We start from the raw sequence: 11,008 nt of genomic DNA, 5'->3' as shown, positions 1-11,008 counted from the left end.
ATTTACCCTGCAGAGATCTGAGGAGCAGTTAACCATAGTACTCATAAATTGACCAGAGTTTAATATTCCAACACAAAGAAAGCGTAGGGTAACGAAGATGTGACAGAATTTCCGGCGGCAATGGAGCAATCCGGAATTGAAAGGTCGTGGATATAGACTAGGTGACATTCTTCCCATTTAGAATGGAATGTATAATGTATTTGTAAGTAGATATATGAATATTTTGTGTTTAGAGATGTATTTTTCAGTTATTAGGTGTAATTGTTGACAAGAATTTAAATAAATTAAAAATGCTAAATACTATAGTAGTTAAGTTACTCAAATAGGGTAAAGGTTTTCATTGTTACTGTTTTAAATATTTCCAGTTGCAGAACATGGGCGTGAACCCAGCCAACATTGGGTTCAGCTATCTGACCCTGGAGTCGGACAAGTTCATCTGCATCAGAGAGAAGGTGGGCGATCAGAACCAGGTGGTGATTGTGGATATGTCTGACCCCACCAACCCAATCAGGAGACCGATCTCTGCCGACAGTGCCATCATGAATCCCGCCAGCAAGGTCATTGCCCTGAAAGGTACAGTAAGAGGATGGATGGTGAGATGTTTGCTAGGATTATTAGTTGCTTTATACCAAGTGTTGAGGTTATTCTTGTTGTTTTAAATTCCCAGGATGAAGTCTGCATGGTATTTGAACTGTTTGTCTCCAGTTCCAACTGATTTAGCCATCTACTTGTATTGCAGTGGGAACGCCACAGTCTAATGCTCTGTCAAGGCTGTAAATATGTAGAGAGCACTCAGTTCTATTGCCTGAATGTACTAAATTGGTTGTGCAAATTGATTTTCTGCTATTGAATTTAGGCCTTACAGCCCAAACACAAGCGCTGATCAGGATGATTTGGCTATAATGCTTCCCTCCCTCCTCATATGCCCCCATTGGCCCTTTCCCTCTGGTCTATATTTGTCTTCTCATACTTACCTGATTGAAACTTTTGCTTTTTCTCCCTTGCTTTCTACTCTTTCTCAGACGGTGAGTTGCTTTCTGTCTGCCTATCCATCTGGCACTCTGTTGTGATGATACCTTAGCCATGTCTCTCTCATAAAAGCTTCCCACATACCCATCTCAAGTACAAAGATACTACTGACTGAAAAGTGTTGGGGGCACGCCTGTGTGAGCGTGTGCCAGCAGCCAAATCAGATCTTCCCTTGCTACATAGGGATGCCATTCATGGATCATCATAGCTGTGTGTCGTGATGGTAGCCTGTACATCAGCTCCAGTATTCACCCAAATCATGCATTACTTCAACTGTTTGTTTCACTGTAACTTTATTGGTAAATGTAGGTTGTTACCGGTCATATGAAGGGCTTGCAACAATATTCACATATACACAGAAACATTATTATGGCTCTGCCAAACTGTCTAAGTTTAGTCAGTTAGTCATTATGACCTTGGTAAAGCTGCCATCTGCTGAGGTCAGTTGCACAAAGGAAGTGTCAGCCAGGTTACTGTGCTGCTTCCTTGAGCTATAAAACACACTTAACCATAAAGGCAAAAGTACTAGACTTTCTGTCCTCTAGTGGTATCTAGCAATGCAGAGTTTTTTTATTTGCTCATATTGCGACACATTTGTTTATGAGATTTCCTCAATACAGTGAAGGTAAATGGCAAATTTGTGGTTCACAACATTGAACAGTTGTTACATTAAAATAAAAAAAATCAAGCTGTCACTTTTTTGCAGTAACCAACCATTTTCTTCTCCGAATAAATAGTCCCAATAAAAAGTATTATTCAGATTCAGTGTTGTTCCAGAGTATTTACATTTAAACTTGTTCATATGAAGGTCTGTTTATTGAAGATGGATATCTTGAAATTTGCTCAAATAAAAAAAAAAACTGTGTGTGGTAATTAAGGGTGTGACGAGATCTCGTTTTACGAGATCTCGCGAGATGAAAAAAGTGACGAGATTTCTTCGAGGTGAAAAGTTGTCTCGTGAGGCGATGTGATGTCAGCGTGATGGAGCGTGAAATACTATTGAAGATCCCCCTGCCACTTTTAAATCATTGTTAGGAGTTAGGAGTTAGATTTCGTGGAAATTGTACTTTACTGCATATAATTCATTTAAATAGTAAAAAAAAGAAGTTAAATAACCTTCATCATTATAGTTGATTTCAAAATGCACTTTTGGCATTTTGTGATTTTTCAGTTGAATAAAAAAAACTATTTTCCATTCATATATTCATCGAGGATTTCTTTAAATTAAAAAAAAAATCTCATCTGTCTCGTTCTCGTGAACCCATCTCTTGATGTGTCTCGTCTCGTGGAGTAAGCGTCTCGTCACACCCCTAGTGGTAATATACAACAAGATATAGGAGAGTAAATATTTTTTATGATAAGGAGGTGAATGGGCTGTGAATAGGCTGGCTTTAACAGTGATAAGTCCCAGATACCAGACATTTCAGAAAATCAGTAAAAGTTTTGCTCCACTCTTTATGTTTGGCGAAATATTTATTCTGTTCAAAATATTTCAAATTAAAATGTAGGGGTGGCCAGTGGGAGCGTAGTTTGGGACAGGGGCATCCACTAAGACGATATACAATATATGTAATGATCTTGAAAACAACAAGACAAAACAAAACATAACAAAACCAAACAGCCTCATATCTCAAACCTCCACAAATTCATGTATTTTGATTAAAAAAAAGAAGAAAAAATAGGTTAAATGTGGTTTTTCTTTGTTAGGAAAATAGCCCTATTTAAACAGTTAATGAAATACAAAAAAAGTACTGTATTTCATCTGAAAATGTGATACATAATTTAAGTAGTCATGGTTGTTAAAGAATGCCATGCAGGCAGTAAATACAGTGGTATTGTCCTGGTTGTCTAACTGCTTCCTTCCGTTTCTTTACCTCCCCTCAGCTGCCAAGACGCTGCAGATCTTCAACATTGAGATGAAGAGTAAGGTGAAGGCTCACACTATGACAGAGGAGGTCATGTTCTGGAAGTGGATATCGGTAAACACTGTTGCCCTGGTGACAGATACAGCTGTCTTTCACTGGAGCATGGAGGGGGATTCCCAACCCACAAAAGTGTTTGATCGGCACGCTAGTCTGGCGGGATGTCAGATCATCAACTACAGAACTGACGAACAACAGAAGTGGCTACTGTTGATAGGGATTTCTGCACAGGTATGAAAACACACATGACAGTGCACACGACAGAAAAACATCTTTTAAAGAACTAGCATGATTAATCACTTGCTCTCTGATCCCTTATCTACAGTATAGCTCATAGGACAGAAGGTTTAGCACAAAGCCTGCATTAAAAAAACAGCTGGATGAAGAGAGTTACGAATGTAACCACGGTTCTATGAATTCTGGATGACTGCTAACTGGCGGTGCTTTAGCACTGATGTATCTCCATCTCGCAAATGTGCAGGTTGAGTCGTTATGCCAAAACAGTCACCCATGACCATGCGATGACGTAGGGTGCACACTTTAGGATAAAACCCTAACGTCATCACACAGTCTGTTCCTACAGAGACTTCTCCCCCAGATTCTGAGTGACAGATAACTCTAGCGATCACCCAGAATTTGTAGAACCATAGTTACATTAGTAACTCTCATTCTATTTCAAACTCCCAGATGGCAGTGCTTTAGCACTGCATGACCTATATCATCAAGTTCATGAGAAATGCTTACGATACAAAGGGATGGAAGTCATTGAAGCCTGGGGAGCCGCCACATGACACGGTAATGGCAAGTGAAGGTACATAAAGACCCCCGGTCGCAGCAGCAAAGATGTCTTGCAAATATACCCCTTTCTGGGCTGTCCAAGGCGAAGACACCCCTTATACTTAATACAGTGGGGATCACACAAAAGTGCAAAAGTGACAGGTTTACATGCTGGACATTTTTTTCTTGCCAATGTAAATATCCAGCAACCAGCAGAGACATCAGGCTAGAATATTGATCTTCTTGTCTAACTCAAAAAAGCCAATACTAATTTCTCAAAATAGAGAACTATTCCTGACAGGGTTAATGACCTAAATGCTTCAATAATGTTCCGTTTCTCTGTCCTGCAGCAAAACCGTGTGGTTGGGGCGATGCAGCTGTATTCTGTTGACAGGAAAGTGTCCCAGCCCATTGAGGGCCACGCCGCTGCCTTTGGCGAGTTCAAAGTGGAGGGAAATGCCAAACCCTCCACCCTCTTCTGCTTTGCTGTGCGCTCACAGGCTGGGGGAAAGGTGAGGGCCCCTAGACTTTACACAATGATTTCACTCATGATGCTATCACAGTGGATTAAGTATCAGAACAAAGAGCTCTGATTTACAAAAAAAAAGGTAGAGTTTTAGTTAAGATCATGGGGGAAACAACCTTAATGCTTCATGCTTCTTGGTCAACAGCTCCTTTGTGTTGATATTATTGCTATACTGTGGTTTTCTGTCTACTGTGGTTGTTTCTTTATGTGCGCTTTCCTTCTCCAGTTGCATATTATTGAAGTTGGTCAGCCAGCTGCAGGAAACCAGCCATTTGCTAAGAAAGCAGTGGATGTGTTCTTCCCTCCAGAGGCTCAGACAGACTTTCCTGTAGCTATGCAGGTAAGGAAAGACCACTGCTGCCTATTAGTTTTGGGTTAACTAAGGGTGGCTGCTGAAAATCTCTGTCTCTGATCATTTTCCTCAGATTGGTAATAAGCATGGTGTGATATATTTGATCACAAAGTATGGGTACATTCACCTGTATGACCTGGAGTCTGGAGTTTGCATCTACATGAACCGAATCAGTGCAGAGACCATCTTTGTAACCGCCCCTCATGAAGCCACCTCCGGAATTATTGGGGTCAACAAGAAGGGACAGGTGAGAAACTAACAGTAAATATAAGTAAAGTTTTTTTTTTTACAACATAAATGAATCTACTGAACAGTATTTATATGTTTAATATTTTTTTTTTTCTTTTTTTTTTTTTACAGGTGTTGTCAGTGTGTGTTGAGGAGGAAAACATTGTCAACTATGCCACCAACGTCCTGCAGAACCCTGATCTAGCCTTGAGGATGGCTGTGAGGTCAAACCTTGCTGGGGCTGAGGAGATTTTTGCCAGGAAATTCAACACTCTCTTTGCCCAGGGAAGTTATTCAGAATCTGCAAAGATTGCTGCATCAGCACCCAAGGTACGCCTGTGTTTACTGCTACATTGTAGTGTTTACGCATCCTAATACATGCCAGATACATTGGCAAAAAGTCGGAAAAGGTGCTTGCACACATCTTTTCATTTGCACTTAATGTAGATCAATTTGTAGAGTATTTCTCTGGTGATGATGTAAACTGAATCAATTACACCCGCTGTAATTTAGTGTTGTAAAAAATGAAACTCAAAAAAGTCCAAAAGATGCAGTAAATATTCTTTGCCATCCTTCCTCTGCTCAGGGTATCCTACGGACGGCAGAAACCATCCGTAAGTTTCAGAGTGTCCCGGCCCAGCCAGGTCAGGCCTCTCCACTGTTGCAGTACTTTGGTATTCTGCTGGACCAGGGCCAGCTTAACAAGTTTGAGTCTCTGGAGCTGTGCAGGCCTGTCCTGCAGCAGGGCCGCAAGCAACTACTGGAGAAATGGCTGAAGGAGGACAAGGTAGGACTGGATGATTAGAACAACATAACCATTAAATGCTGCTTGCTTACCGTGCAGTATCATCTGCACAATGATCACTAACTATTGATAACTTTGATTGTATGATGTGTTGTAGCTGGAGTGCTCAGAGGAGCTGGGAGACCTGGTGAAGGCCTCTGACCCCACCCTCGCTCTTAGTGTGTACCTCAGAGCTAACGTGCCCAACAAGGTCATCCAGTGCTTCGCTGAGACTGGCCAGTTCCAGAAGATAGTGCTGTATGCTAAAAAGGTAATCAAGAAGCTTCCATGACTCCAGTTTTCCTTTTCTTTATTTAAAAGGTAATTAATATTCAGAAAAAAGTGGTTGAGCATTGCCTCCACATGGCTCTCAACGTACGTTCCCCAACTCGTCCAATAACGTATAATGTATAATGTTGTGGCCCTTGCCATCAGATACCAAAGGCACTCACATGCACTAACATCCACACCAGCTACCAAAACAGAGAAGCTCGGATAACAACACACACAGAGGAAGTGACGTTACTCCACTATATCTTTACATAGAAAATAGTTTTATTCGATTTCTGCTATATTAATTTTCTGAGTATCAAATGCAGCCCCTTAAATCTAAACATTTATTCATTGCATGTATAACTTAGTGTGTGAAAACACCACACAATACTATTTGGTGGAAATATATTGTGCTAGAATGTTTATTATACATTTGAGAGAGTTTGTATATTGAGTACAGCATATAATACTAGGTGTTGTTTTATGAATTAATTATCACTGAATTGAGAAATGCGTCTTTAGCTGGTTTATCAACGGTACATTCACAGGTTGGCTACACCCCAGACTGGGTGTTTTTGCTGAGAAATGTAATGCGTGTCAGTCCAGACCAGGGACTGCAGTTTGCCCAGATGTTGGTCCAGGATGAGGAGCCGCTGGCCAACATCAACCAGGTAATGGACCCACCAACATGACCTCCTTACTTACTCAAGACATACATTGTTACTCCCTCTTTTTAATATACATCTGCACCTTTACCCTCACACATGCACGCAAACACACAAATTGTCCAATGTGGGAGCCTCCGTCTGTGTTATTCCAGATGTACCAACAATGTAAGGAATTCACTGAGTCAGTGACCCCCTCCTTTTTTTCAAAGCCAGATTATCGCTCTGCTCAGTCCAAGTCTCAACCAGATGACTTGATGACCTGATGCTTCTCTAAGTTAACACGCACAGGCATTTTTTAGTTGTTGCTTCTACAAATGTTGTTAAATAAGAAAAGCTGAAACATCTGGCTACCGGGCCTGTGGTTGTTAATGACTATAATCTTACCGTACATGCCTACTCAAATCATGTTTCACAGGTGGTAGGAATTAAAAAATCTAACATTTCTCCTTACTTTGTTCTTTCTTTTTATTTCTCTTTCTTTCCCCTTGCTCTTTGGTAGATTGTAGATGTATTCATGGAGGGCAACCTGATCCAGCAGTGCACCTCCTTCCTGTTAGATGCTTTAAAGAACAACCGCCCAGCCGAAGGACACTTACATACACGTCTGCTTGAGATGAACCTCATACATGCCCCCCAGGTGAACATTCAGATTTGTCTTACTCTCCTGATTTACAAAAAGCAACTCCACCTTTGGTAATATTAAGCACGGTTTGTGTGATTATGTCTGTATGACTTGTTTTAGGTAGCAGATGCAATCCTGGGGAACCAGATGTTTACACACTATGACCGTGCCCACGTTGCTCAGCTGTGTGAGAAGGCAGGTCTGCTGCAGAGAGCTCTTGAACACTACACCGACCTGTATGATATCAAACGAGCCGTGGTGCACACACATCTGCTCAACCCTGAGGTATGCCTGTGGATTTTTGGTCGCTCCGAACGTCCATGTCACGCGTGAATATCGTTCTCTTGGGCGAAGCCACTTTCTACTCTTTTTGTTTTTGATGATGTGTAAAAATGCCTTTTGAACCCCTCTTCTCCTCTTCCCCCCTTGTTACCCTGCTGTCTCACTTTCTCTCTCTATCTTCCATTTCCATTATTCGGATTATCCTTTTAGTGGCTGGTGAACTTCTTTGGCTCTTTATCAGTAGAAGACTCGTTGGAGTGTTTAAGGGCCATGTTGTCGGCTAACATCAGGCAGAACCTGCAGCTGTGTGTCCAGATAGCATCTAAGTATCATGAGCAGCTGGGGACTGAGGCATTAGTGGAGCTCTTTGAATCCTTCAAGAGTTATGAGGGTAGGTGTCACACATGGGTGGGGGTTGAGGTGCAGTTCTGGGTATGTTGAATTAAAGCAAGAGAATGTGATAAATTTAGGATTTAAGTTATCATAGATTGAGCTGACTTTTTGTGCTGTTTCTCCCCTTCCATCTCTATTCAAGGCTTGTTTTACTTCCTCGGGTCGATTGTGAATTTCAGCCAGGAGCTTGACGTTCACTTTAAGTACATCCAGGCTGCCTGCAAAACAGGCCAGATCAAAGAAGTGGAGAGGATATGTAGAGAGAGCAACTGCTATGACCCAGAGAGGGTTAAAAACTTCCTCAAGGTAAAAAAGATCCCTCATGTTAGAGTGTTCTTGATTGATTTTATCATTCAGCAGCACATTTGTGATAAATTACCCATTTGATACAGTTTAATCTCATGTTTCTTCTCTTCGTAGGAGGCCAAGCTAACAGACCAGCTTCCTCTCATCATTGTGTGTGATCGCTTTGACTTTGTCCATGACCTAGTGCTCTACCTCTACCGCAACAGTCTACAGAAATACATTGAAATATACGTACAAAAAGTAAGATCAACTCTTTATACATTGCTGGTTACCATTTAATCCAAGCCTCATTTGGTCTGAACGTTGACATAATTATTTAGAACTTGTTGCAATTTTTTTTCAGGTGAACCCCAGTCGTTTACCGGTGGTGATAGGCGGCCTGTTGGATGTCGACTGTGCTGAGGATGTCATTAAGAACCTGATCATGGTGGTCAGAGGGCAGTTTTCCACTGATGAGCTGGTGGAGGAGGTAGAGAAAAGGAATAGGTAAGACTAAATGAAAATGGTAAAAACGGTAAATGGCTTACATAGTTACTTTTGTATGTCTCATTAGATTTAACATCTGATTAATATTTGTCCATTAAAGTTACTTGGTACCTATAGCAAAAGCATAATTTGCGTCTTTGTAGGTACCTAATGGGTGTTTAATTGAACCTTTTAGTTAAAAATTTAACTACGTTTTTTTCCAGAATGCAACACCTTAAAGAAAAAAAAACAGTAATCTTCAAGTTTTCACATTTTCAAAAAAAAACAACAGACAATCATCATCCCTTTCTCAATAATGCTTGAGATAATCAACCACCTTGCCTGCAGGAATTGAAATATTTATTGTAGTGTCCTTAAATCACCAAACACACTCACACACACAGTGAAAGACAAACAGAGGTGACTGAAACATGTAGACAACTAAATATGAAGAAATATGAAGGCTCTTGTGTTTGTCTTTTGCTCTGTGTACGCTCAGCAGTTTTTGCTCTACAGAAGCTGAAAAAAATAGTTTAATTTTAGCACACAAGGTGCCTCCAATGCAGATTCTTCCTGGGCTTTTGGAGGCCCGTGTTTTACGCAGATAACTCAATAAAAAAATAGCTTTTCTTTATCCAGTGAAGCTAGTTTCACTACAAACCCATTGTTACAACTCTGTATTAGAAAATAATTGTGAGAGAATATGAACATAAATACTTTCAGTATAGCATGAGTGTTGAATGCACAACACTGCCATCTTGTTTTTTGTCAGTGCATTACACAACAGTAACAGTGAGACATCAACACAAAGATATAATTTACGCTTCATACCACCAGTATCAAGGGTTAGAGAGCATCCTTCGTCAGATGCATGTTAGTTTAAAGCTTCTTCTAAATGCTTCATATTATGTGATTTAGTGAAGATGAAAACAGAAGAACAAAACAGTGTGTATTTCCATTATCTTCTCAGGTTAAAGCTTCTATTGCCATGGCTGGAGTCCCGTATCCATGATGGATGTGAGGAGCCGGCAACCCACAATGCCCTGGCCAAGATCTACATTGATAGCAACAACACACCCGAACGCTTCCTGAAGGAGAACACGTTCTATGAGAGCGCTGTGGTCGGAAAATACTGCGAGAAAAGAGATCCCCACCTGGCCTGTGTGGCTTATGAGAGAGGACAGTGTGACCTGGAGCTCATCAAAGTGTGTACATCACACTATGCAGCATTTAGAGGATCATTTACATAATTCTAACATAGATAAATCTTTAATCACTTTAAATTTTTCTTCTCAGGTGTGCAATGAGAACTCTTTATTCAAGAGTGAGGCTCGATATCTTGTGCGACGGAAAGATCCAGAGCTTTGGGCAAATGTGTTAGAAGAAAACAACCCTTTCAGAAGACAACTCATCGACCAGGTAAGGTGTCCTCCAGCTTCACTGCTGAAGTAATGCAGGATTTGAATGAGTGGTGTTTTTCCAATGTTTATTTGATGAATTCTATCAAATAAATCTATCTCAGGTGGTGCAGACAGCACTGTCAGAGACCCAGGACCCAGAGGAGGTGTCAGTCACAGTCAAGGCCTTCATGACTGCGGACCTGCCCAACGAGTTGATTGAACTGCTGGAGAAGATTGTACTTGATAACTCGGTCTTCAGTGAACACAGGTACAGTGGGCTTACAGCTTTTTAGGCATCATAATCCAGTCGTTATTTCTGTATATCTGTATCATTGTCTATGTGTTCTAACCGCCAGCGGTAGATGGCCGCCCACCTAAAGCCTGGGTCTGTCCAAGGTTACTGCCTGTGAAAAGGAAGTTTTTCCTCGCCATTGTTGCACCAAATGCTTGCTTGTGGGAAATTGAAATTGTTGTGGCCTAGACCTACTCTATCTGTAAATGTCATAAGATAACTCCTGTTGTGATTTGACACTATAGATACAATTTTATTTAATTGAAAATTGAATTATAATTGAACCGCATTACTCGTAATATTTTTAATAATCCCCTGTTCTGGGTATATTCCCAGAAACCTCCAGAACCTGCTGATTTTGACTGCCATCAAGGCCGACCGCACTCGTGTGATGGAGTACATTAACAGGCTAGACAACTACGACGCTCCAGACATCGCTAACATTGCCATCAGCAATGAGCTCTTTGAAGAAGCGTTCGCCATTTTCAAGAAGTTTGATGTCAACACCTCAGCCATACAGGTAAAATAAAAGTAAAACTGCTCCAGCTTCACTGATACTATTATTTTAAATGCCAAGTTCTTCAGTAACTGTATGGCTGGCTAAAGTTGAGTACTGATCAGAGTACTTCTTTTTTTTTTAAGATTATTTTTTGGGCATTTTTTTAGGCCTTTAATTTGACAGGACAGTT

General features: G+C 40.8%; 1 protein-coding gene across 5 annotated transcripts in view; it reads left to right on the top strand.

Annotated features, from left to right (window-relative positions):
* Nucleotides 1-11,008, top strand: part of cltcl1 (clathrin, heavy chain-like 1) — a 29,954-nt gene that overhangs the window by 8,078 nt on the left and 10,868 nt on the right. For 3 of the 5 annotated variants that reach the window (XR_004331951.1, XM_032515651.1, XM_032515649.1), the window contains exons 2-21: nucleotides 366-573; nucleotides 1,023-1,025; nucleotides 2,914-3,182; nucleotides 4,079-4,240; nucleotides 4,481-4,594; nucleotides 4,680-4,853; nucleotides 4,967-5,164; nucleotides 5,421-5,621; nucleotides 5,737-5,889; nucleotides 6,440-6,562; nucleotides 7,059-7,196; nucleotides 7,302-7,466; nucleotides 7,674-7,854; nucleotides 7,999-8,162; nucleotides 8,277-8,402; nucleotides 8,506-8,648; nucleotides 9,598-9,832; nucleotides 9,924-10,046; nucleotides 10,150-10,295; nucleotides 10,656-10,839. Coding sequence is in view for 4 of the 5 variants with exons in the window: in XM_032515651.1 (XP_032371542.1) it covers nucleotides 366-573; nucleotides 1,023-1,025; nucleotides 2,914-3,182; nucleotides 4,079-4,240; nucleotides 4,481-4,594; nucleotides 4,680-4,853; nucleotides 4,967-5,164; nucleotides 5,421-5,621; nucleotides 5,737-5,889; nucleotides 6,440-6,562; nucleotides 7,059-7,196; nucleotides 7,302-7,466; nucleotides 7,674-7,854; nucleotides 7,999-8,162; nucleotides 8,277-8,402; nucleotides 8,506-8,648; nucleotides 9,598-9,832; nucleotides 9,924-10,046; nucleotides 10,150-10,295; nucleotides 10,656-10,839 (3,210 nt within the window). In the remaining variant the exon portion in view is untranslated. The remainder of the gene's footprint in view (nucleotides 1-365; nucleotides 574-1,022; nucleotides 1,026-2,913; nucleotides 3,183-4,078; nucleotides 4,241-4,480; nucleotides 4,595-4,679; nucleotides 4,854-4,966; nucleotides 5,165-5,420; nucleotides 5,622-5,736; nucleotides 5,890-6,439; nucleotides 6,563-7,058; nucleotides 7,197-7,301; nucleotides 7,467-7,673; nucleotides 7,855-7,998; nucleotides 8,163-8,276; nucleotides 8,403-8,505; nucleotides 8,649-9,597; nucleotides 9,833-9,923; nucleotides 10,047-10,149; nucleotides 10,296-10,655; nucleotides 10,840-11,008) is intronic. The other 2 variants (XM_032515650.1, XM_032515652.1) reach the window with 1 other exon arrangement.

This window comes from Etheostoma spectabile, chromosome 5 (genome assembly GCF_008692095.1).
Source record: "Etheostoma spectabile isolate EspeVRDwgs_2016 chromosome 5, UIUC_Espe_1.0, whole genome shotgun sequence".
Taxonomy (NCBI): Eukaryota; Metazoa; Chordata; class Actinopteri; order Perciformes; family Percidae; genus Etheostoma; species Etheostoma spectabile.
This window is presented reverse-complemented; position numbering and strand designations above follow the sequence as displayed.